The sequence below is a fragment of the Trichoderma gamsii genome (genome assembly GCF_001481775.2).
Source record: "Trichoderma gamsii strain T6085 chromosome Unknown Scaffold_53.2, whole genome shotgun sequence".
Taxonomy (NCBI): Eukaryota; Fungi; Ascomycota; class Sordariomycetes; order Hypocreales; family Hypocreaceae; genus Trichoderma; species Trichoderma gamsii.
The window spans coordinates 101639-126998 of record NW_020171390.1 but is presented as its reverse complement, the minus strand read 5'-3'; the positions used below and the strand labels follow the sequence as shown (position 1 = coordinate 126998).

The 25360-nt window shown below is 50.6% G+C and overlaps 8 protein-coding genes across 8 annotated transcripts; 4 read left to right on the top strand and 4 right to left on the bottom strand.

The window, feature by feature from the left end:
* Nucleotides 1-1280: 1280 nt before the first annotated feature.
* TGAM01_v209936 (cyanamide hydratase family HD domain-containing protein) lies at nucleotides 1281-2088 on the bottom strand (the record flags this gene model as incomplete). Its single annotated transcript, XM_018808429.1, has 2 exons — nucleotides 1281-1798; nucleotides 1869-2088. The coding sequence occupies 2 exons, from the start codon at nucleotides 2086-2088 to the stop codon at nucleotides 1281-1283; spliced, it is 738 nt and encodes a 245-aa protein (XP_018658347.1).
* A 1029-nt stretch (nucleotides 2089-3117) lies between these two features.
* Nucleotides 3118-3734, bottom strand: TGAM01_v209935 (hypothetical protein; the record flags this gene model as incomplete). The annotated part of the gene is made up of 4 exons (XM_024550674.1): nucleotides 3118-3167; nucleotides 3225-3335; nucleotides 3391-3586; nucleotides 3660-3734. The coding sequence occupies 4 exons, from the start codon at nucleotides 3732-3734 to the stop codon at nucleotides 3118-3120; spliced, it is 432 nt and encodes a 143-aa protein (XP_024404585.1).
* Nucleotides 3735-9251: 5517 nt separating this feature from the next.
* On the top strand, nucleotides 9252-10473 carry TGAM01_v209934 (hypothetical protein; the record flags this gene model as incomplete). Its single annotated transcript, XM_018808431.1, has 2 exons — nucleotides 9252-9779; nucleotides 9841-10473. The coding sequence occupies 2 exons, from the start codon at nucleotides 9252-9254 to the stop codon at nucleotides 10471-10473; spliced, it is 1161 nt and encodes a 386-aa protein (XP_018658349.1).
* A 979-nt stretch (nucleotides 10474-11452) lies between these two features.
* TGAM01_v209933 (glucanase B) lies at nucleotides 11453-12586 on the top strand (the record flags this gene model as incomplete). Its single annotated transcript, XM_018808432.1, has 1 exon — nucleotides 11453-12586. The coding sequence occupies one exon, from the start codon at nucleotides 11453-11455 to the stop codon at nucleotides 12584-12586; it is 1134 nt and encodes a 377-aa protein (XP_018658350.1).
* Nucleotides 12587-15022: 2436 nt separating this feature from the next.
* Nucleotides 15023-16990, top strand: TGAM01_v209932 (hypothetical protein; the record flags this gene model as incomplete). The annotated part of the gene is made up of 1 exon (XM_024550673.1): nucleotides 15023-16990. The coding sequence occupies one exon, from the start codon at nucleotides 15023-15025 to the stop codon at nucleotides 16988-16990; it is 1968 nt and encodes a 655-aa protein (XP_024404584.1).
* A 427-nt stretch (nucleotides 16991-17417) lies between these two features.
* On the bottom strand, nucleotides 17418-19304 carry TGAM01_v209931 (peptidyl-prolyl cis-trans isomerase-like 2; the record flags this gene model as incomplete). Its single annotated transcript, XM_024550672.1, has 3 exons — nucleotides 17418-17965; nucleotides 18023-19220; nucleotides 19278-19304. 3 exons carry the CDS (start codon nucleotides 19302-19304, stop codon nucleotides 17418-17420), a joined length of 1773 nt encoding a protein of 590 aa, XP_024404583.1.
* Nucleotides 19305-20052: 748 nt separating this feature from the next.
* Nucleotides 20053-22054, top strand: TGAM01_v209930 (hypothetical protein; the record flags this gene model as incomplete). Its single annotated transcript, XM_018808435.2, has 7 exons — nucleotides 20053-20124; nucleotides 20187-20220; nucleotides 20288-20454; nucleotides 20513-20876; nucleotides 20932-21006; nucleotides 21062-21307; nucleotides 21363-22054. The coding sequence occupies 7 exons, from the start codon at nucleotides 20053-20055 to the stop codon at nucleotides 22052-22054; spliced, it is 1650 nt and encodes a 549-aa protein (XP_018658353.2).
* Nucleotides 22055-22507: 453 nt separating this feature from the next.
* On the bottom strand, nucleotides 22508-24313 carry TGAM01_v209929 (hypothetical protein; the record flags this gene model as incomplete). The annotated part of the gene is made up of 4 exons (XM_018808436.1): nucleotides 22508-23394; nucleotides 23463-23667; nucleotides 23721-23990; nucleotides 24083-24313. The coding sequence occupies 4 exons, from the start codon at nucleotides 24311-24313 to the stop codon at nucleotides 22508-22510; spliced, it is 1593 nt and encodes a 530-aa protein (XP_018658354.1).
* Nucleotides 24314-25360: the final 1047 nt, after the last annotated feature.

Sequence of the window (25360 nt, the reverse complement as noted above, 5' to 3'; positions counted from 1 at the left end):
AAGTGTCGATTTTTCACAATGTCTGTGCGAGATCATGATGAACCACGGTAGCTCGTGTACTTGAGGATCAACGATGCACATATTGATGCGTTCATATCCTCTCTTCCTCCTTTAGACGGCAAGTCGGCCTGCAAACTTCATTTCCGCAAGCACATAAAAGTTGCGGATACAAAGCATCTCTGCAGGACTGTTCCTCGGGTCAACGCTGTTCCACTTTTCGATGAACAAAGAGACGAGATAATTTGGGCTACGAGCAAACCTGACCCATGAGAAAAGCATTTCCAGACTTCCCTGTGGAGGATCGGTCCGCATTTTGCAGCTCATTCTTTTGAAGATTTGGCACCAACTTGGTCAAAATGATCGAATTCCCAGTGTTGTACTCCCTCAAGGCAGCTGTCATGTTAACGTTCCAGCTCAAGCGACACGACGACGGCTTGGCCTAATATCCATCTGCATATGATTTGGTGGGTTATCGAGAGTAGTTGACACGAACTCTGCTAATGTCTAACTACTTAATATCAAGGCAATCTAATGCGCGATAGACCAAAAGGTCGACATCATTTCCATGAGCTTCTTCATTTTAGATGAAACAGATCAACTCAGAACTGCTTGCGCCAAGCGGCAGACGCAGGTATCATCATGCTTTGTAGTACCCGAGACGAAGGTCTTGACACCAAGCCGGGATACCCATAGAGCTACGGTGATATGATAACTATCACAGCTCATGACGAGTTTAGGACAGTGACTCAAAACGATCCGTCGAAGTATAATTACGCAATCCGAGAGCTAAACGTGGCTGCGGGCAGGTCCCCTTTCCAGAGTCAAAAGATTGCATATCAGAGAGTTCAGTCTCCACGGCTATAGCGGCGGGGCTAAGCTCGCTGATATTGGCTTGCGATCGACTGGCTCAATGATACAAGAAATATGAACGCACTGGCAGGTCTAAAATTGTGAAGCACCATTATGAGAAAATGGCGCCAAATAAGAAATACGTTATCTTGGAAAAGTTCGCTGAGATTGACAAGAAGATTAAGGACGGCAGGGAGGTCAACGCCCAAACCATCATAGAGGAATTCCTCCGTGGAGAAAAGTATCCGGCTCAGTAGATCCGACTTTCAGGTGTGCGCATCACATCTACCTAGGTATAGTAGATATACAATCTCTTATTTCTTACGCAGAGTTCAGCCGTTATGGTTATAGTAGAGAGTTCTAGTGGTAGCACTCTCAATATTTATTTATATATGTATATGACACATATTCAATTTATATCACAAGGTTGTTCAAAAATCCCATTCCTTCATGAGTGGATTAGCTTCAGTGTCATTGGGAAAGTTAACGAGGACTGTTGAATGACACCACGGTTTAATGTCCATTTCCTTGCGAATGGTCTCAGAGAAAAACGTGGACCACTTCATTCGCGGGTGGGCTTCATTGATCTCGGCGACCGTCGAATGATGCAACAACTTTTCAAAGTTCTTGACGTGGGGGTGCTTGCCAATGTTATCGAACAGTGTGGCAAGTTGAATCAGCTGGCCGAGATACGCAATCTCTCCTTCAACTCCCGTATCCTCATGTCGGATGATGGCCTCTGAAACAGCCTCTGCCTGATCTGTAGTGGCTCCGAAATCCTTGAGAATCTGTAGAGCCTTGATGCCACCATAGATATCAAAGGACATTCTAGTAGCGGTCAAATTTTCCTCCGCAGTTCCAAGATCGTGGAGCAGACAAGTAAGAGCCCAGGTAACAGGGTTAAGCTCAGCCGCCTGCTTCGGGAAATATTGCTTTGTGATAGCCATTCCTTCAAAAGCCGGCCGTTAGTATGCGACAAATATACTTGAATAGATCCTCCATTGGCATGAATTACACACCAAAGTAGTACGCTCTCATAGAATGATTGAAAGTTTGGGGGTGAAGAACCGCCTTGGCATAATTAATCGTCTTTGCCACTACGCCGTCGCTGGATGGAAATCCCAGCTCACTGACGGAAAAGGGCAGTGGTTCAATAGTGGTTAGTCGATCGCCGAAGAAAAGCCCAGCATGCCTGCGAACGCTGGTCCAGCCGTTGGACGCAATCTCGTCTTGACACATATTTGGGAGCCAACAAGGAGTTGTGTGAGATTTGAGAGAGATAGGAAATTGTCGAACTGTGATGAAAAGGAGGGAATGCTCAGAGCGGCGAAGCTTCTCAGTTTGCCATTTTATAGTTTTTCATTGTCGTACCTGCACCACAGATTTAACAAGATCCGAGGTATTAATAATTGTCAGATAATTTATAATCTGCTTAGATTTGCTTCGAGAAAAGACTCATGCCTTGTGGGTGTAAGGAGAATGTAGCTCGCGTTGAGGAGGTGAATGTGCCGCTGCTACGGCTCCACTTCCTATTTCGGTAGTTATTTTACGTGGGGCCAGATAGATAGATGCAGATACTACATTAGGTGGTGGGTGATGCGTCATGGTGCTGATGCTTACTCGCTCGATAAAGTCAAGCCATCTGAAATGCTCTACTAGCAGGCTCCAATGTCTGTTACCAGAAACTCCGATGTATGGCGCAATATGGTCATTTTGACAAATACGATTTTGCCATGGGCAGGTAATACTATGTACTTTTGTATTGAGGTCGCGCTACTGCCTTACATGTGTAATGTTCTAAGCCAACAGACAACTGTAGCCAAAATACAATGTGGTCACTCAAACCCGATTTCTCATTGTTCACTCATATCATGTAAATTAACCCCCCCTTTTTTTTTTCTTTTTCTCTCAATTTTAGGGCTGTGCCGTTCTAGGTATAGTGTATATATAAGCTTATTAACTATTCTCGTTGCTCAATTTCCTACCACCAGCAAGGCGAGATGTGTTGTAAACGGGAATGCGAAAGGGTAAAACATCTTGACACAGCTCATGACCCAGCATATAAAAGCCAGCTAGAGATGAGATAAAACCGAATGCGCCTGATACTTTCATGAGGCTTGTACTAGTTGCGATGTCACCATCTGCCCTAACAAAGTGCGCTATGCAATTAAAAATATATGAGAGTTCTATTGCACCATAGATAACAACATTAGGTCCGCCACTATATTGAATTTAGCAGTATTCTCTCCGTGTTTCTTAAATGCGCTCTTACGTTGGCAAGGATGCAATAAGAAAGAACATATTCAGTACGCACCAGACTATGCGGAAGTTATATTCTCAGCCAATGTGCTTCTTGAGATAGATATATAACTTACCAAGCTGGTAAATCCCAAATGCATTATGGTACTCGGCTATTTGGCCTTGGTATGATTCAAGAATGCCCATTGACGGCAATATTAACACTCCGTAACCACTATAGTATAGCCCTATCCGAGGACGTTAGTCTTGGTAAGCCATAAAAACCTCGAGGGGTTGACTTACCAAAAGCTGCCAGGACCGTGTATTGGAACGTATTGCCCTTGAGCATTTCCCACTGCGCGGAGATCAAGAGCCCAATTCCAGCGAGAAAACACATGTTTGCTATAAAGACGGATTGATTTGACACTCCGCGGAAGCCCATGGCAGACAGAGACAAAGCCATTAACGTCGCTGCAAACCCGCCAAATCCCAATGCACTCTAAAGCATAATTAGCCTTCTACCACAATCTTGCAAAAAAAAGTGTTATAATTTGAGGGTCAGTGGTTTATACCGGATTAGCAAGACTCCTCCGTCTAACGACGAACGCCTCTGGCGTCTTGATGTCGTTCTCCCAAACTGAATCCATTGCAAATGTTGTTGCTCAAATATGCCGTTGAAACTGTTGCAGTGTAAGTTCTCATCTTGGGGACGCCGATGGTATGATATAAGCGAATCGGACGACGAGCCAGCGGTACCGAAGATGGTTAACTTGTCTTACCGACACTAACTTTAACATGGATGGCTGAGCACGTCTCCACTCCAAATTTTTTCCTTTGTAGGCATAGCGTACCTATCCGGAACGCAGGCGATGTGATCTATCACGAGTTCTGGGCTACCCATTATGAGTCGAGCGTGAAGATCGTGCTAGAGTAAGAAAAATCCTCTCCTCGACTCTCCAGAACTAAGCCAGCTTTAGGCCGCAGGCATCGGCAATTAAGCACAACCCAAGTTCTTCCTAAGACTTTTTGCCCTGCCACCTTACTTTGCGTGGTGCTAAGAGCGACGTTTCTCATGCACCGGATTTCGGCCGCACCGGATCGTCTGCATTCTCACCCTTCCTCACCATTCTGTTCGTTAAGGGGCATTCCAAAAAACAACTTCAGACTATGGATACTTCTTGCTATACCTGTCGTCGTCGACACGTGGAATGTCGCATGGTTCAGTCACCATGCAAGAAATGCACCCGGGCTGGACTAGAATGCACCCAAAGCAGACCATTACGATGGGTAAAAGGTGCTAATTATCGAGCCAGGGAGAGAGGAAAGACGGTTGCAAATAAATCCTCTCTATCCAAGGAAATGGCTCTCTTCGGACCAACATCGGCTACAAGGGATGTGTCACACGCACAAACCGCCACGCATCCAGGGTCTGTACTGCCAACCAGTATGAGAGAGAGAGGTGAGATATCCCAACCTGCAATTGATTCTACTCCTTCTATGGACAACTAATCCCTTTCATTACACTATCCCTATTTCTAACAGACGCTATGCATACATCATAGAGCACGACTTTCGGCCAAGTCCCATCATACAGTTAGATGACCCTCTCATATCCAACCTCGACGAGACTACTCGGTATTACTTATTTTATTGTATGTATAACCCTCTCAGAACTGCACGTCAGCTCATAGTAAACAACTTTTGACCCATGGCTCAGATAGCAGATGCGTTTGCAAGCTGTTTATCATGTATGACAGTACCGTGAACCCGTTAAGAAACATAATAGGTGCTGCTTTTGACAGTCCCCTCTTGCTGTCTGCTATTATTGCACTTTCGGCACGTCACATGGCAAATACAGGGCTCTCATTCACTCAGGGTGGTATAGTAACGTCTTCCACGACTTTAAAAGGCGCCGACCGTACCGCTCTCCGCTTCAAACACAAGACTTTACGAGGGCTTTCAGATGCTGTAAATGACCCTACGTTGCGTGCACTAGACACAACGGTTACGAGCGCCTTTCTATTAATGTTTCTCGATCTCCTAGAATCTGGAAGCGGTACCTGGAGTATACATCTCGAAGGTGTCAAGAAATTAATTACTCAGATTGAAACCCCCGCCAAGCCAAAAGGAACAGCACAAGAATATCTTGGCTCGTATGTTATAAGCACACGGGACTTCGTCTCTAGGCAGGTTTACGTGTACGTTTTCTGAGCATAGCTTGTGTTGCCACGTTCATTACAGCTAATAACTTCCCATCAGCATCGAAAACCTCGGACCAACATACACGAATCCCGAAATATTGTCAAATACGTCTATCCCTTTGCAAGCAGCTAGGCAGCCACTGCAGCAAAAGCTGGAGCATTCGTACTTGGGATGCCCTGAATATCTTTTAGATGCCCTAGGTGTCTTTTCTTCTTGTCGAGATTTCCTCGTCTCCTCGCAGCCCAGGAGCGAGGTTGACCTTGATACACGTATTCAGAAAGCAGATAACATGCTTAGATCTACAGAGAGCTTTGACTGCTATTCCTGGGCGGCAACACTAGCACGACTACCCTCGACTTCAGTGCAGATTCAAGAGCTTTCCAAGTTAGCAGAGACCTATAAACTCGGAGCTCAGATATATGGCAGACGAATTCTTGACGCTCTTATTGGGGAAGAAACCCTTCAAGACCACCTCGTGCGTCGACTTATTGGCGTCATTCAAGAATTAAAGAGTGACGCCAACCTGTTCAAATGCATACTCTGGCCAATGGTCATTGCAGGATTAGAATCCCATCAACAGGCTCACAGAGAGTTTATATCAAGCTGCCTGGAGAAATTTTGGCTTGAAACAAGATGTTTGAACGTTGTGAATACCGGCACTATACTACGAAAGTTGTGGCAGTGGGAAGAACGGGAGGTATCGACCCCGACGCATTGGATATTCAGGATTGGTCAATTAGGGGGCGACTGGCTCCTTGTATAAAAAGCCAAATACTTTCAAGAAATTAATCAAGTTAGTTGCATTTTCTTAGCATAGATTTGGGGCAGTAAGATGCTGTTGCCTACGCAGGTTATTGGTTGGACAAAATTAAGACCACAAGAACATGGTGAAGAGGGTTCCCTGTCAAGCACTTCTCTTGAGTGCGATGTCTTCCATTTTTCGTATCCCATGGCTCTAAATTCGGAGTAGAATGATTCCGTTTTTGGTGGTTAACTAACCCCGCGCCAAGAGCCAGCGCTGCCACTAAGATGTTCGGTTCTCTAGAGCCCAGGCGGCTAAGGTGCAACTACAATTTGCCAACCTACTTGCTTCTCACAAACTACCAAAGACTCGTAATGCAGAATGGTCAGCCTAATTTTAACAAGCTGCCTCATCTTCATCCGGCCATCTTTATAAAAGCTTTTAAAAAAACTTGTCTTTATCGACGTGATAGATCCCTCCATATCGGCAAACAAGAAGAGGCTGAATCGAAAGAACGTTAGACAGTCAGTGAGAAGCAATCCGCCTGAAGAGGAAGAGCTGAGGAGAAGTGAAGAGAGTACGCCGACGAGTCCTCCCGATAGCAGTGCATTGGAGTGGCTTATAATGCTTCTCAAAAGTTTGTTCTCTTCTCTATTATGCATCAAGCTTTTCAACAACGAACCCGGCTCTATGCCACAACCTCCATCTGAGAATGGTTTAGTGGACCAGCAATCGTCCCAAGCTGCTGAGGGCCTGGTTAGGCGACCTACTCTCAAGGATTTCATTCTAAGGAGACAGTCAACAACATTTGGGGGTGATAGTCTCGATGGGCGTTTCCCCCAAGTGTTGGATCGGTTGACACAGGCCGCAGTGAAGATTTTGGAGCATGCCATCTTCAACGGCAGCCCAGAGGTGATCAAATTGATTGCCGACACATGGGTTGAGGCACTAAACAATCTTGTGGGACGTGAAGGGTCTGAACAGCTTCTCAAAAGTGTGGTGGAAAGCCGAGTAGCTGAACTCAAGAGATTTCTCGCTGACTCAAGCCTGACATCAGACCAAAGATTCGATAAAGCCAAAGGTCTAGCTTGTGTTGGTGTTGAGCTATTATACACTGCGTGCAGGCAAGAACAAAAGTATAAGCGCTTGATTTTTATTCTCTCGAAGCTCTGGGCCTCGGCTCTTGAAAGCGTTAAGACAAGCCATTAACCGGCAGATTAGTAGTCAAGTGGGTGACCATTGGCGAACACCGGCTGTTATATGTATTCTATTTTGCTTTTCTTTTTGATAGTCATATCCATGTCTATATGGTACTTTTGGTTAGTGTGCTCAATCTCAATCGCTTATTGTGTGTATACTGTTGTGCGGATGGGAATATGGCTCATGGTTCATGGTTCATGGTTCATGGGTATTGTGACGCGAAGATTGACATTCGTGGATGTAGATGTATGTAATTGAAGAAAATCAGGCACATGAAAGACTTGAGTTCCAATGTTGAATATTCTCAGATGTATAGTTGAAATGATAATGAGCAACAGTGCCTTGTCGCTCAGATCTAAGTACAGAGCCGCGCTGGACAGATTGGGTATGGCCTTTTGTGAGTAGCCTGATAAGAAGGGTGCAAGTGCAGCAGAATTGAATGCGCCAGCTGTTCGCAGATTGCATGTCCTTACTTTAAACCCATTACTGACAGTCACGGTTTGAATATAACGCAGTGTATATCAAGACCTGAATGAGTTCTACCTTAGTTGTAAATGCACTCCAGCTGTTGTGCTTCTTATCATCAATATTCCAGCCTTCTCTCTTATAAACCATGTAATTACTAGGTACATGTAGTCTTGTGCTAAGAATTCGCCATCCAAATGAACATTGACACAGTCGTATTTGGTTTGCACGTCACACTATCGATGTAGATATCGAATAGAGCCTCAGACATAAATATATAAGAGATCACCGGTTTGGCTGTAGTACATAATGTCTGGCGCGTTTGACTGAGTTATATTTAGACTACAAAGGGAGCGCAGGGCCTGTACTTGATCACAACCTCTGATTTAACACCTCATTACTTGTCTTTAGATCCAGACATCGTCTACCTAATATACACAACAAAGCGACATTTGCTAATGTCTTGCAGTTTCAGCTCCTCATCTAAGCGAGACAAGAGCCACTTTCCCCAATCAGGAATTTCCCACTGCGGGTGGAAGCGCCTACCAGGAACGTTTCTGACTACATAAGGTATGTGGCACTTGATATACGAATGGATGGACGGACAGTGTATAAGCGCAATCGCTAGAATAGATATGGGCTAGAGGGCAATACTACTGCAACGGTGGCTATGCAGTAACTGGAAGCTGCGCTGTTTGTGGCCCAGCCTGTTTGCTAGCTGATAGTATTGATCGTCACTATGCCGTGTGCATCTGCAGAAGAGGGCAAAACAAACTGCGCAGATGCAGAAGCCATGGATGAATGTGGAAGGTCGGGGCTTTATACGGGAGCCCAAGTGCCGGAGCTAGCCTCAAACACGAGAGAGAGTGCAACCTGTATCCAATAATAGCTATTAGTGCATACATGTTGCTAAAGCCCACAGGTAAGCAAGCCAGGGTTGGGCTGAAAGAGAGGCCAGTTCAGGTTTTCAGTGGGATACGGCGTTGGAGAGGCCTAGACTAAGGTATAATGTGTGTGTGTCTTGTACAATACAGTAAATGCAAGGGAGGAGACAAGAATCAATCACCAACCAACCAACCAACCAACCGGACCTGGGGTCGGACCGTGCGTAACAGAAGCTGCCGTGCCTTTAAACTCTAAACGCGAAGGAGAGACGAAGGCAAAAATCAGCGTTTCACTCGTGCATTCACCTTTTTGCAGCCAAAACGTGTCTCGTGCCTGACTTCGTATCTGCATCTGCACCTGCATCTGCACCTGCATCTGCATCTGCATTTGCCGGGATGCGCCAAACGGCCGCTCTCTCTTGCTAGTTTTTGGCTGCTTCCCGTTCCATCCTACCCAATTGTGCCGTAGCTTGGACTTTTGTTTATTTTGATCGTGTTTTCCACTTACTCTTCTTTGCTTGTGTTCTTCTTTTTCTCTTCTTCTTCTTCAAACCCTGTCTGTAATTCTCCTCACTTTGCTTTGCTTATCATCATAATTCTGCTTCACATCGCTCCGCTTTGCTTTGCTCCAGGCCACTTACAAGAAAAGAGGAAATACAAAAACACCAGCCATGGCCCCCCCTCGCGGCCTCGGCCAGCTGCTGGGCATTTTGGGCCTCATGCTTCTGGCGCTTGTACCGCACTTGGTCGCAGCAGACTGTGAATGCGGCTTTATCGCGCACTCTCCGTTGACCCAGAAGCAGGCCCAAGAACATCCAGGGCCCGACCAGTTGCTCTTCACAAGCATGCTGGAGAGCAGGTTCTACGACGTCCAAAACATTTCTCGGGACGGCACCTGGAAGCGGCAGCAGTACAACGTTTCGGCTCGAGCTGGGCGAGGCGAGTACGGCAAGACTTTTGCTACCAAGAACGTCTATAGCGTTCCTCAGACTGGTGCTGTGAAGGATCCTTCTCAGCTCGGCGCCGGGTATTCGGACTCTACGAACGGTGGAATTGCGCTGGTTGTCAGCAGCGCCCTTACCAATGATTCCGTCCCGACGGCAGAGCTGGACTCGGCTCGATCTGACATGACATTTGGCACGTACCGTGCTGGCATCAAGTTGACTCCTGTGAACGGCACCTGCGCAGCTTTTTTCTGGGTATGTTTGACTCTTACACCGACTCTTTTGGCATGGGATGACCTTGCTGACAAACAGACAGTACTTCAATGACACCCAGGAGATTGACATGGAGTTTCTATCTCGAGAGTTTGACGTAGCGAAACAAGTCTTTCCCGTCAACCTCGTGATCCAGTCGGAAGCATCGATGCAGGCTGGATATGATGCGTCCAAGACGGGCACCTTCAAGGTGGTGAACCTTGCCTTTGACCCCACTCTTGACTTTCACGAGTATCGCTTCGACTTCTTGCAAGATCGAGTCCGCTTCTACGCCGACAGCCGGCTGCTCGCCGAGATGAACGGAACCTCGGTGCCCACTAGTCCTGGCCATCTCATTCTGCAGCACTGGAGCAACGGGAATCCCTTGTGGTCCGGAGGCCCCCCCGAGGAAGACGCTACCATGACTGTTGGCTACGTCAAGGCCTATTTCAACTCATCCGACGCAAAGGTCCAGTCGAGCTGGGATAGCGGCTGCCAAAAGGCGCTTTCAAAGGGCAGCAACGACACGGTGTGCGAGATTCCCAATGTGACGGCAGCAAACTCAAGCACGGGAGGCACCTTTTTCAACACCAGCGATCCGAATGATACGGAAAAGAACAACGCGGTTCGCCTGGGCAGCACGTGGGCGACGACGGCGAGTGCACTGCTGCTGATGCTGGTATTGACCTGCCTATAAGGGGGGAGAGTGAGGGCGAAAGCGTGTTTTTTTTTTTTTTGTTTCATGATGTACCGTGTAATGCTATAATGAGTCCATGACGTGTTTGTTTTTGGAGATGAGGAAAGAGGTTGCTTTTGGAGCATGTGTACATAGGGCAGTTGAGGCTTTATACCGAATGAGGTGCTTTTGTCCGAGATGAGAATAATAGTCACTATCTGACGATGATGGCCATGATTGTGGTGATTGTGGTGATTTACAGTGCAGTTCTTCCACGGCCTGTAGATTCCAGACATCAGACGTCGTCAAGTGAGTGTTGGCTGATGTTGGTCGGCGCATCATGTGATGCACGATGCGGTCATTTGCCCCGCAAGACTCCGAGCAGCTGGATTGGATGGGGCTTCAGGGCTCAGGGCGATGCTGCTTTGGGGAGGTGCCGAGATGCGAATATGATGTATATGATTTTGTGCATAACATGATTTGAGTGGATGCAAGTAGATATATCGATACTATTACTTAATGCTATTCAGCTGGTTGTGACGCTTGTCGAACATCTGATGCATTGAAAGAGCGGGTTTGTTTCTAGGGCTGGAATGCAACCGCACCATGGCTTAGGGACATTTATAAGGCTGCAATGATCCCGTGTAACACATCAGCCCAAGAAAGCATGGGAGAAAGACAAAATGACTACATGTTTTAGAAATTGTATCATGGGGAAGATGGCAGGCAAGTAGAGGATTGATTGACACTAACAAATCGTGTGTAGTTGGACGTAATGATATGATCATTGAGGATTCTCATGGTGGTGGGCAGTGCAGGACGGATAGGTTGATGGGGCAGATAAAAGGGACCGGCGTTGCGCGCATCTTGATTGATGAAAGCTGTTGTTATTCGCTTGTACATGTTTTATCTAGACAGTTAGACTACGCATCTACTAGTACCTTCACAACATTTTAATTACCTTTCTTGTATCTGATCAACGTTGAATCATCCATCCACCATGACGCCCAGCACGCTCAGCATCGTCGTCAAGAACAACACGTCGGCGCCGCAGCTCTACGCCTTCGTCACCGGCACGGCCGCCCAGGGCATCTTCTTCCTGCGCTCCGACGGCGTCACGCCCTACTACCCGGCATCGCCCTCGTCGACGCTGCAGCCGCTGTCGCAGAACTGCGCCGTGGCGGTGGGCGGGCCGGGCCAGAGCCGCTCGCTGACGGTGCCGCAGCTGGCCGGCGCGCGCATCTGGTTCAGCCAGGCCAAGCCGCTGACGTTTCTGCTGAACCCGGGCCCGGCCGTCGTCGAGCCGTCGAGCACCAACGTCGCGGACCCAAACTACGGCGTGCAGTGGGCGTTTTGCGAGTTTACGCTGAACACCTCGGAGCTGTACGTCAATGTGTCGTATGTCGACTTCTTCAGCATTCCCGTGTCGCTGCAGCTGGAGAATGGGAGCGGCAAGGTGACGAGCGTGCCGGGGATGCCAAAGGGGGCGCTGGATTCGATTTGCTCGCAGTTGAAGGCGCAGGCGGCCAAAGACGGTGCTGGGTGGGACAAGCTGGTGATTCAGAACGGGGGCAGCAACTTGCGTGCGCTGAGTCCCAATTCGGGCAGCGTCATGTTTCCGGGCCTGTTCAATAACTACTACCAGCCGTACGTGGACGCCGTGTGGAAGAAGTACCAGACGACGAACCTCACGGTCAACACGCAGTTCCAGGACTGGGGCAACGTCGTCGGGCGCGTGGACTCGTCAGGAAAGAACTTGGTCTTTCCGTCTGGCTACGGCAGCTTTGCGAAGCCGGCCGCCGTGGATATCTTTTCGTGCGACTCGGGGCCCTTTGCGGGCGGTTCCGGCGTGACGGCGCAGCAGCTGAATGTCGGGGCGAGGCTGGCGGCGGCGCTGAACCGCTCGACGCTGCTGAATGGCGGGCAGCAGCCGGAGGGCGAGGACGTGAGCCAGTATTACACGGAGAAGGTGACGAACCACTATTCGCGGATATGCCATGCGGTGAGCGTGGGCGGGAGGGGGTATGCGTTTCCGTATGATGATGTTGGGAAGACGGGGGGAGTGGACCAGAGCGGGTTTTTGAGTGATGGGAATCCGAAGGTGTTGACGATTGGCGTTGGGGGGCCTTTGTGATGATTTTGTGTTTTGATGTCGATGGTGGTGTATATATGTTGTTTGTTTGCTGTACATGGTATCTTGCTGTTCGCTGTATATATGTATATGTAATTGAATGTATATTCTGTATAAACTGATATATCCTACATGTATCTCGATAAAGTGTGTAAAAGAAACATTGCCATTGCTGCTTAGACACGCGATTGCAACGCTGGTTACAAGGCCTGGCATCTTACGTTTTCCACTTTTGGCTGTGTGTTGGTGATGATGGCCCGTCTTGTTGGCATAAAGTGCATCTTTCTATATGCGTGCTGTACATGGCATATCATTTGTACATTGTTCTGGCAAACGGCATCGATTACAGTCGAAACCTGCTCATATCAAAGAGGCAGTTGTACAAGTCACACAAGTACAAAGACAAGCATCATATTCCTTGGGTGAGACGGACCTGGCCAATCCATCCTTCATCCCATGCATGATGCAGCTCACCCAATTAGCCGGCCGAAAAGTAAAATTTCTCCCGTGTCACTGTATGTTTAACCCTGCTTATCAGTGCTTCATGTTGCTTTTAGGCTTCAGACAGTGTAGTACTAGACTGCTCTCAGCCTTGTGAAACAATTGAAATGGCTCGGAAAAGAGGAAAAAATAAAAAGAAACGAGGAAACAAGAGCCCAGTCGTCTCACATGCACGACATGCCGAATCACAGGCCTAACCGGCTGGGCTCCGACATCTCCCATACTGTAGAGTAAGATAGTGGAGGTCCACCAGCCTAAACAAGCGCCGGGGAACTGTCTTCTTCCCCTCTTGTTTGTGCCACTAGCACCGACTTCTCTTTTCCCCTGGCTGGCGATGAAATGAGACGACCAGGATTGGAGATGGGATGGAATGGCCGGGACTGACTGGCAGATTGGGCTGTTGCTGGTCTACTTCCACTACAGTAGGTACATAAGGTATCTAGTGGTAAGTAGGTAGGAATAGTTGATTCCATGCCTTTTTCTAGTAGCAGCTATTTTGAATCTGCTAGTGAATCCTCTTGTATTGACCGAGGTTCACACGTAATAGATAATGTATTATCGCAGATGCATGCAGCACAGCGTGTCGTGTTCAGTGCCTACCTATTGATTCGAGTCGAATGCCGTGCTTGAATGCATCGCCAAATCATGCATATCACTAGGTGACTTGTCCTCGCACAGACAGCGGTGCGCCGTTGCGTCTGATGCTACGCTGGCGCTCTCTATGGGGCAGTAGTCGATGCCTGCCATGCATATCGTGTCCGACAAAGACTCCGTAAAATAGATTGCTTATTACAAGTATATTGCCGCCCACCTTTTCCCTCACCGTCTCATCGCTGTACAAGTAGGCACATCATCCAGGAGTACATCGCATCAAAGAACTGATTCCGTAATCCCATCATCAAATCCCCTGTAGCGGTGCCTGGCCGCTGCTAGGACGGTACCCGCGCCTTGCCCGTGGCGTCTGCAGCGCTCTTCGGTACCTGCTTAAACGGCCGCCGGCGTGCCTGACTGGCCCCACCGCGTCGTTTCTGCGGCTCAAACTGGAAATTAGAAACGAACACAAATGGCGAATCCATCTCTCTCCAAAACCCATCGCCGACATCCATTCATGATCCATCCCCATCCCTCCATCCTCCCCCCACTTTGCAAAAAAACGTTTCCAAAAGGTATCCAACTGCCGCAGACGTGGCTGAAAGACGGCAACTCGCAGTTGATACTAGGCCCCGGCACCCTACAGCTCTTGCATGTGCTACTTCGGCTCTTCCAGCAACTCCGATCCAATCGCCCAGTGCCGCAACCCCCACCTTGTGTGCCCATCACGACGGTTTTGCATCGTCTGTGCATGAACAACTCACAGAGAGGGGCGAGGCCAGACGAGGGGCCATAAGTTTGGGTGTCCCGGCTCGGATCCCGATCCTGGTCCCGGTCTTGGTTCTGATCCCAGCAATAAAGCAGCCTCGATTTATCAGACAGCGGCCTGGGCTAGACAGGGCCTAATACAGCATCTCTCTGGAGCATCTTTCATCTGGAACTGCTGCTTTTTCTCTCTTCTTTCTTCTTGACTTGGCAGATATAGACTGGTCCCTACACCGTTGACAGTGCGTTCTGCCCCGTAGTGGCGCTCCCCTACAAACGCCTCTAGAGAAGCGAGAAACAAGAGACTCTGAACCACTGCCGCCGCCATGGTCTACTGCGGCAAGCCCTCCAAGGGCTGCTCTCACTGCAGAGAGCGCAAGATCCGAGTAGGTTTGCTTCACTCTGTCTGAGCCTCATCTGTCCATCATCCTTTTCCTACCGAGTCTCGTCTTCTCTCGTCAGGCACTGTGGCTATTGCTTACTTCCGTCTCCTCGCTTTCCGCCCGCCTGCAGTGCGATCAGAAAGAACCGGGATGCGGCCAGTGCATCAAGCGCCACATAGAATGTCCCGGCTACCGCAACATGGTGGACCTCATGTTCCGCGACGAGAGCCACGATGTCATCAAAAAGGCAACCTCGGCCAAGCCGCGCATCAAGAAGCTGAAACATGGCGGACGGGCCGCTCCGAAGCTAGCCACGGCGCCTCAGATCGCGCCACCAAGCCCGCCGTCGCCATCGTCGGGGCCTCTCGTCATCCGCGATAGTCCTCGGCCGTCGTCCAAGGCTTTGGGTCCCCTGAAGCGTCGCTCCAAGAAGTCGCCTCTTCTGTCCGTCCTGCTGGCAGGCCCGTACACCGACAGAGATGGCTTTGACGAGGACGACTGGGTCACCCATACGTATCCCTACGAATATGAACGCATTGTTCGTCGCGGCCGTCGCCACGAGGACTATGATTATGACGACGACGACTACTACGACTTCGACTTGGATCCTGCTGGCGACGCTGTGGTCCATATCCCCTATGCACCATCCGTCTCTCTCCAAGAGCGTGGCACCGCCTTCTTCTTCTCTCGCTATGTGGCCACAGATCTTGGCTGCTATCAAAACTACGACTTCATCTACGACATCTGGAAGCCCCCCACCATGAGCCGGCCTCGCAGATTCGAAATCCCCCCTCAGGCTCCCCCCATCAAGCGATCGGATGCCCTCATCTCTGCCGGTATGACGGCCGTGGGCCTCGTCGGTCTCTCCAAAATCACTGGTGACAGGGAGACCATGTTGCGCGCCCAGCAGAGCTACGGCGCCGCTCTCCAGCTGGCCAACGCCGCCCTCCGAGACCCAAAAGAAGCTGTAGAGGACAGTACCATGCTCGGCGTTCTTATCCTCGGCACGTATGAATTCATCTCCGGACGCACCCCGCAAACGCTCCACGCTTGGCAGGAACACATCAACGGTGCCGCTACGCTCGCCACCCTGAGAGGCCAAGACCAGTTTCACACAAAGGCTGGCGTCAGAATGTTCACCATGCTGTGCCACTCTGTGCTCATCAGCTGCATCCAGAGCGGCCTGCCCATGCCGAAAGCCATTGTGGACCTGCGGAACGAACTGCGAAACGTCGCGGACAGCAAGCTGCCGGCGTGGCGTGTCATTGATCCCCTGTACAAGGCCCTTCAGATTCGACACGACATTAAGCATAGGCGCATCACCGGCATGGACGACATCATTGGCAGTCTCGTTGAAATCGAGGATGAGTTTGAGATGCTCATTCGGGGACTGCCGCCGTCTTGGCGTTACCAGAATGTCAGCCTCACCAAATCCAACCCTGCCATCATGGGCCCTTCGTGCCACGTCTATCCGGGCCTCACGCAGGCCACTTCCTGGAACGCAGTACGGACCATGAGGATACTGGTCCAGGAGACGATACTGGAGCAGCTGTGCTACAGCGTAGAGGATCCTACGACTCTTCCAATGCACCATCAGTTGCATCTTGTCAAGGCCATGAAGATGCTGCGCAAGCTCGGCGAGGCTGTCGTCGGCAGCGTCCCTCAGCACTTTGGCATCGTCAGCTCTCGGGACGTCAAGTACAATAAGAATAAAGGGGCAACTCGGCCTACCGTTACCGCCCAGAATCAGCCCTCGACCATTGTGTCGGCGCCTCTCTTGCCGCCGGCTCTCGGGAGAGATGACAGCAAATCTCCCGTCCCCGCATGGCAGCGAGAGAGTGTAACGACGCGACCGACGTTGCTGGATCCGACGCAGTCTGAGCTGGGCAACGGCCGAAGCGACTCGGAACGGTTCTTGACCCTGGCTACGGCTAGCAACACCATCATCTGGCCTCTGTATACGCTCGGCCTATCGTCGTCTTGCACTCACGAGACGAGTGCCTACATTGTCGATAGACTCATGTCAATCTATCGCGAGACGGGCTTGGAGCAGGCCAGAGTTGTGGCAGGCATGATGCAGAACAGGCAAGAGTCGTTGACTTGGGCCAGCATCCCAACCACTCGTCTGCCATCTTTGCCCGAAGATGCATTGCCTCTTGTTGTGTAGACATTTTTTTCTCATCTTTGACGCTTTCTCCTGATGTGCCATCTGTTTCACTGCACGTATTTAGACCCTTGTTTGACACAATCTCTTTCCTGAAAAGCAAGGAGGCATGATGATATATGGACCTTCGTTTCAATTTCTCTTCATTTTAGACACCCTTCTCTTCTTTATTTCCCTTTTCTCCCCCTTTTCTGTCTATTTTCGCATTGTCTTTTAGCGATGGATATAATGGGCTTTTCCTTTTTAACGTTATGATCTCTTTTATATCTTGTGCCGGCAGATTGATTCTTGGATACTAATTCTAGATTTTATTACATTATATACTCGTTACCAGTTATATACCAGATAGATTGAAATCTCGCTGTCGCTGTTGCACTGACGCACTACCCTTCTCAACGGCCAAAGTTTCCAAGTGACGCCTCACCTCACCTCACCAGTTATCAAAATTTCCAAATCCACCGCCCGACTTCATCTTCTTCCGCGGCTGATTCTCCCACGTGTCCACATTATCCGCATCGCCATCATCCCTTTCCCTTCTCATTGTACTGCTATTTGCCGCCTGCCCCTGTCCCTGCCCCATCGCCTCCTTATCCAGATACTTGCCCACGCTCTGCTTCGCATCAGCCCCATCAAACGTGCCATCGCCTCTAAGCCGTTTGCCCGTCCACGTCGTCTTGTCGTCCTCTGTGCCGCCCTGCCTGCGAATCTCTTCCTGTCGGCGGTCGAGGCGCTCCTTTTCGCTCTTTTGCGCCTGGAACTCCTCAAAGGGGTCGACGAAGACGACAATGTCCTTGATGAGGATCTTGTTGAGGGGCCGGCTGGAGCCGTCGGTGGGGACGTCTTCCATTTTGGAGAGGATGTCGAGGCCGGACTCGATGCGGCCAAAGATTGTGTGTTTGCGGTCAAGGTGGGGGGTTGGTTTGTAGGTGATGAAGAATTGGGATGAGTTTGTGTTTTTGCCTTTGTTGGCCATTGAGACTGATTTTGTGAGTGACTGTAGCTCTATGGATGAATGTAAGGGATATTTAAACTTACCTATGCCGCGTGCATTGTGTGTCAATGGCCCGTCGAATTCGTCGTTGAAGTTCTTGCCCCATATGCTTTGGCCTCCTTTCCCTGTGCCAGTCGGATCGCCGCCTTGAATCATGAAATTGGGAATGTTTCGGTGGAACGCGACGCCCCTGTAGTAGCCCGTCTGCGCGAGCCTGATAAAGTTCCATACCGCCTTGGGTGCCGTCTCGGTCTGCAGCTCGATGGTGAGGTTGCCCAGGTTGGTCTCTATCCTGGCGTAGCCCTTTGCCTTGACGCGCTTGGGCTTGAGCATGAATTCCTCGTCGGTGAGGAGCGCCCTCTCGCCGCTTGTTTCGGGAGTGAGGCCGGTGCTGGTGAAGCTGGCGGCGGCTTTGCCGGTGGTGTATGCCGCGGCGTTGGCTACAATCTTCCTGTCTTGTATGGCGGGCTGTCGTGAGATGGCGGAGGAAGCGCCGTTTTTCGCCTTTTCTAGCGCTCCGGAGCTCTTGTTGACGTCGCCGCCTGCGTCTCTCGCCTTGCGCGCCTTTTCGACGGCGGCTTTTGCCTTGAGCACCTTGTCGCCCATGCTGCCCAGCGCGCCGGCGTTGATGTTTCCGGCCTGGCGCTCTTCTTGTTGCTCCCTTGTCAATTGCGCCTGCTCGCCGTCTTGCAGGTACTTGAACTGGTCGAGATTGCGGCTCGCCATGTTCTGCGGGTCTTGGAGGGTGATGATGTCGGCGCGCGTAAAGGGCTGGTCGTCGAGCAAGTCCTGCCACATCTTGGCCTTGATGTTCATGCGCTCGACCGTGTCCCACGCAAAGACGTTGGCGTAGCTGCCGTGGCGGATGGCGACGATGTGCGTGTTGTCGGTGAAGACCTTGTAGGTGACGGGGTCGACGAGGTCGCCCTTACCGTCGCTGAGGCCGGCGCCGAGCGAGTCGGATTCTGCATTGCGCGCGAAGACGAGGCGGATGAGATCCTTCTTTTGTAAGGGTTGGGACGTGACGGGGTTTTGGTTCGGATGCTTCTCGAGCCAGGCGGAGATGACTTCGACGTCGAAGATGTTGCCGTCGGGGTCGCAGACCGGGTTCTTGAAGGGCTGGAGGGAGGCGGCGCAGAAGTTGAAGGGGAGGCGGCGGAAGGGGATCTGGGTGGTTGAGCGGGCGTTGGCGCCGGAGGAGGCGGAGAAGGCGTCTGCGGAGGACCATTCGGAGTGGGTGATCTGGAGAGTCAGTGTCGTTGGACTGGAGGTATGGTGGTGAGATGAGAGAGAGCTTACATAGAGTTTATCGGTACCTTTACCCATGGTTGCCGATTGATATGATACAAATAGACTATGCACGCAAGATGAAACAAGGGAGTAAAAGACTATGCAGCGTGCATATATGCAATTGGTGGATTGGCGGATTCAATGCTGTTTGCTGTATGAAGTTGGGAGATGATTATAGCATGTGAATGACGATGCGCTCCAGGAAACAATTCGTTCCTTATCGTTATCAGTGACCACTAGGCCGTCTTCCAGGTACCACGCCTGCTGTGGAACGGTACTTTGGCGGTACCGCGCTCCCGAGCTACCCCGGCCGCAAACTGCGCTCCCGCCACCGCTGCGTAATTCCCTCTTACGTACCTCCCGGCAAGCTCGCATCTTGCAGGTACACCGTGCGCGCGCCAATCCCGAGAAGCTCAACCTGGCTTCCTGGACTCCGTTCGATTTGTGCCACCTTGTAATAACTTGGCAACGCTGTGGAGGAGCGCGTATCTTGGCTTTTTACAACACACAATTGTTCTCTAGTCCTTTGGCAACTCTGCAAACAGCCTCGGTAATATATACGGCAGAATTAATTCTTTGTACTGTGGCCGTGCGGGAAACGGTCGCCTACGAACTGCTGCACCTTTTATCTTGGCTGCCGCGCAATTCGAATCGCTGATAAACCATAACCGCCAAGGCCTTCCACGATCCCCTTCCAAACCCCGACGAGCCGCTTTGCTTCCTCTATAGCAGCTCCCAGCCTCTGCCAGCGCTCAATTGCCGCATCGCCTGCGCTGCTGCCATCATGAGGCCTCTTCTCGGGCTTCTCGCCCTGGGCATGTCCCTTTGGACCGCCCAGGCGCTGGAGGTTCCAATGGTAATGACAGAATGCGCCAAGCCTTGGGCACTGCATTGGCTAACGGTGTCTCTTCTCTGCAGAACGAAAAAGAAGGCTCTCGCCAGTACTGCACCGGTATGTCTTCATAAAGCAAGATGACTGTCCTCGCGCTGCAAGCAGAGGTACTGACGGGTTCGCATAGGAATGTATAGTCGCAAGTCTTGGGGCGGTCCGGTCGATCCTTTTATCCTCGTCAAGTTCCTTAACGATACTGCGCCTGAAGGAGACGACCCCATCGCCAGTCTGGTCATATTCGAGTGGAGAGATGGCAATCTGGTAGGAATCCCGGATCCAGATCTTCAAGCCCAGGTAAGGCGGCCCATGGCAATATACACACGGCCTTGTCATTTACTGACGGCGCTTTCAGCGACTTGCGCTCTGCGACGAAGGTGCTATTAAGAACGGATACTGCAACTCAACCAACAAGGGGCAATTTGTCCTGGCCAAGAACGCTACCGACTTATCCAACCAGGTCATCTTGACCAAGGCCGTCCACCTGAACAACCCGGCGCCCATCAACTACCCGATTAAGAAGACCGGATACTACTGTGTCCTCACCGAAGGATTCAACATTCAGAAATACAGCGCCGTGGTTGAGTTCAGGAACGCCTACGGAGAGCTGCCGGCAACCCAGATCCCGAAACTCCCCTTTTACGGCGGAATGTCCATTTTGTATGCCTTGGTAGCTGTCTTTTGGGGCTTTCTTTACTTTCAGCACCGGCATGATATCCGTGGGTGTCAATCAACCGTCTTGAGCCTTTCTTTTACTGACGACGTCTTATGCAGTTGCTGTGCAAAACTACATCACGGCCATTCTCATCTTTTTGACAGTTGAAATGATTCTGACATGGGGATTCTATGGTAAGGAGCCGTATCAGAGTCCCTAAAATACGCAATGACTAACTGTTGTATCTAGATTTCCAAAATCATAATGGAACTGCTGGTGTGGGAAGCAAAGTCTATCTCATTGTGATTGCAGTCTTGAATGCCGCTCGAAACTCTTTCTCATTCTTCCTGCTTCTCATCGTCTGCATGGGCTATGGTGTTGTCAAGCCTACTCTCGGGCGCACAATGATTTACATCAGATGGCTTGCTGCTGCGCATTTCATTTTCGGTATTGTCTACGCAGTCACAAGTTTACTTGTGTCACCCGAAAGTGCTGGTATGTTGGATCTCTGCATCGCTCATGTCTTGTAGTACTAATCTTTTCCCCCTAGGCCCCTTTGTCCTTCTTATTGTCCTCCCATTGGCTGGAACTTTGACGGCTTTCTACGTTTGGACGCTTAACGCTCTCAACTATACTCTCAAAGACCTGCGGGAGAGAAAGCAGCATGTCAAAGAAACCATGTACAAGAAGCTGTGGTGGGCCATTCTCATCAGCGTCTTGGTCATTTTTGGCTTCTTCTTCTTTAACAGCTTTACCTTTGCGTCGGCTAGCGACCCCGATTTCGTCCCTTTTCACTGGAAGACTAGATGGTTCATCTTGGATGGCTGGCTCAACATTGTGTATTTTGCCGATGTTGCCTGGGTAGCATACGTCTGGCGACCTACAGTCAACAATCGTCGCTTCGCTATGAGTGACGAGATTGCTCAAGACGACGATGGAAACTTTGAGATTGGAGATATTGGCATGCCTGACGACTCCGACGACGACGAAGAGGCGCAAATCGGCAAGCCCACTTACCCCGGACAAGACAGCGGCGTGACAGGTGCTGGACCAGCACAAGCTAGCAGCAGCCGAGCTGTACCAGGCGCGCAGTCACAATCAACAGCCCGTACTATCCCACGAGAGTCCATTGACGGAGAGACAATATTTGCAGTCGGCGATGAAGACGGTGACAAGGCATCGGACAGCGAGGGCGACAGCGATGATGATGAGGATGCCAAGCTTGTACACAAGAAAATGTAAAGCCGGAGACAAGGCATCATACAGCGAGGTGACAGCGACGATGAGGATGCTAAGCGTGTATACAAGAAATTATGGTGAGGAGACTGTTGAATTATTTTCTGGAAACGCGCTGGATTGTAGAATGGAACAGGAACGGAACTGGCTTCTCAGGAGTTATAATAGGGGTTTTTCGTACCAACATTGCTTTGTTGTTTTACGGTGTAGAATAGAAAATTGATCCAATAAGACTTGATAGGGGATGGATCTTGAGTGAGCTGGGCCGATATTTGCAGAGGTTGATAATGGGCCTACAAGAAGAGTGACTGGTTTTTGAACGGAATCCTTTCTTACATGCCGTTTTGTATGGGGCACAGCAGATATATATTCACGCCTCCACATAATATATAGGTACATTAATATGGCACTGATGAGTACATGCTCGGCTTATGCCGGTGATGCCTTTACTAGGGAGTCCTAAGCTGTTACATCGCCTCCAAAACCGACTGGCCGACGACGTCCATCATTCTCAGGCAAGATAGCCAGCGCCTTGTACACTTTGCCCATCCCACTCGGTCCTCGATCAACCAGTCGCTTCCACGCCTTTTCAATATCACTAGCCGCAGACGGAGTAATGCCGGGTATTTTGCTCAAAGCCTCTGCGCGCTCCCGAATTCCCATGAGCTCCAGGAAATCAGCCTGAGAAATGGGGCCGTGGACTTCGATCCCGGCGCTGGCCATGGTGGCCGCCTCGGCAATGGCGTGGAAGTCGACGTCGGCGCTGAGGTCGACGAGGCCCGGCGCGGCAAAGGGGCTGACGAGGCGGTGCTGGCGGATGCCGCGCAGGGAGTTTACGGGGACGGTATCGGCAGTGCCGTAGTCGAGGATGAGGGCGGCGCCGGAGGGGGACGGTTTCGGGTGTTTCGGGGAGCCGCCGATGCGGGAGGCGAAGTCGGAGGCGTAGAGGGATGCGTCGGGGCAGATTTCGATGAGGGCGCCGGGGGTGGATTTGAGGGCGCGGTAGCGGGGGGAGGATTCGGGGAGGAGGCGGGAGTGGCGGGTTGTGGAGGAGGAGAGGACGAGTTGGAACTCGGGAGGGGGTTCGACGTTTGTTGAAGCTGAGGATGGGGTTGAGGATGAGATGGGGGGAGTGATGGAGACCATCATTTCGCGCCATTCCATGGTTGGCGTTAGTGTTGATGCGGTGGTGTCTGGCTGAGAGGATGGCGATGATGATGGCGGTGATGGAGATGATTTTGAAGATTTTGAAGCTGCTGGTGCTGGAGCTGGGGCTGATTGGAAGGTGTGGATGGGGAGAGCGTCGAAGAATTCGTGGGCTACAATGAATGGCGTCTTGTCTGATTCTGTTGAAGGTTGAGCGTTAGTTTACCTGATTTTGTTGATAGAATGACAACAGCGGGTGGTTACAAACCTATGGGGATGGATTTTATCGTCTCGGTCCAGACAATGGGCGTTGCGCCATACTTGCTAGGACTATGGCAGCCCGCGTTGGACTCGGTGGTGGGAGCGTCGGGGCCGCAGAGGCGCTTCTTTTGGGTCTCGCGGAGCTCGCGGCTGGCTTCGACCATGAAGACGCTCTCGATGCTAGAAGCCATGGCTGGAAAGCGCTGGATAGTCTGAGACGAATGTGTTAGATACAAACACATGATGGATTCAGGGGGGCACTTACACGAAGCATGTCGTCCATGAGGGTGCCCCGGCCGGGCCCAACCTCAATCAGCTGGACGCCCTTGCTGGGCCGGCCCTGGCTGATCCACTCGGCGATGAACCAGATGCCGAGGAGCTCGCCGAAGATTTGGGAGATTTCGGGGGAGGTGACGAAGTCGCCCTTTGCGCCGAATTGGTCGCGGTCTTGGCCGACGGCGCCGGTGTAGTAGCCGCCGAGGTCGCCGGTGAGGCACATGCGCATGTAGCTGGCGAGGGGGACGGAGCCGGTGGTCTGCGGATAGTTAGAAGTGTGCTTTTATGATTTGAAATGAAAATGAATTGGGGTTGAGAAGCATGGAGGAATGTGTTGTTGGAATTCCATACGGATATAGCTTCATAGAGCTGCTTGGCCAGCGGGGTGGACCATTTTCTCTCTTCTGAGAGGCGGGCGCTGGTTAATGAGAAACAGCGAGATGTCGATGTTGGTGTTGATGAGATGGCAGCTGATTTTCTGGAGAAACGGAGTGGTGTTTGGAGGAGAGAGCTTGCCAGCCGTTGTCTCTCGAGGGAGATGGCCCTGGGGAAAGAAGCTGTGGCGGCGATGAGGGGCCTCATTGCGGCGAGTGCTTGTGTGAGATGTCTTTTTTGCAAACTATTAATTACTCATAAGACTATGAATGAATCAAATGAATGGCTGTTGAATTGAGTTTTGAGTGGTGAATGAGAGTGTATGGCTTATGGCTGGCAGCTCTGAGAAGCTTGAAGCTTGGTTGGATGTCGTCGGCTTGACCAAATTAAACCGGAGACTTTTTTTTTCTGCCGAGTGCGCCGTGGGTACTTGTGGATGGCGGGCGTTGAGCGCTTTGTGCGAGGTACCTCGATTTAGCTGGCTTTTTGCCGCTATCTACCTTATGTTGGAGCTCTGAAAGCCATCGCTGGAGCTGCTACAGCAGCTTCAACTCCAGCTACGCCTGAGCTGGCTAGATTTGGCAGTGATTAGATAACATGAAAGCTTTTAGCTGTGATGGTGCTAATACAAGTTAAAAGCCATATCCATCTAGTTGACAACTAAAGCTTGTCCAGGTGATGTCTAACACGTTGCTGTCTTTCTCTTTGACTTATAGGCATTTTATTTCACTTCTTGCGGTGGCTGTACAAAGTCTTCTTTTGCTAATAGAGAATACAGCTACTGCGGTGTAAGCCTGCTGCTGGGGGCTGTGAAGAGACACTAGACGATCCGAATGACTTGAATCTTTTATCGTAGACATGAACTGTTGTCTGGCCTGCTGCATCTACAAATACATCTTAGATAAGCCTGCTTACTGCATGCACTCTCTCTTATACCTGGTCTAAGCCAGCGTAAAAAGGGAGCGGCTTGGGCGCATCAGCAGATGCACGATGCAAGGGATGCAGTCAATTCCAGCACCGGCAGACACCTAAAAACGATAGAGTCAATGGGTTGATCTGACGCGGTGGGGCTGAGACGCGCCACCATTGTTGATGCTTCTGCTTGTACTGTAACAGGTAGGTATGGATGTAAATTAGAGTGAGAGATGAATGACTTGCAGGTTCTGTGTCTCTCTGACTGTCCTCGTTCTCAAATCTGGCTGTCCAGTAGCAGCATGTCAGCTGAATGGCAATAGGGGACCTCGAGCACCAAAT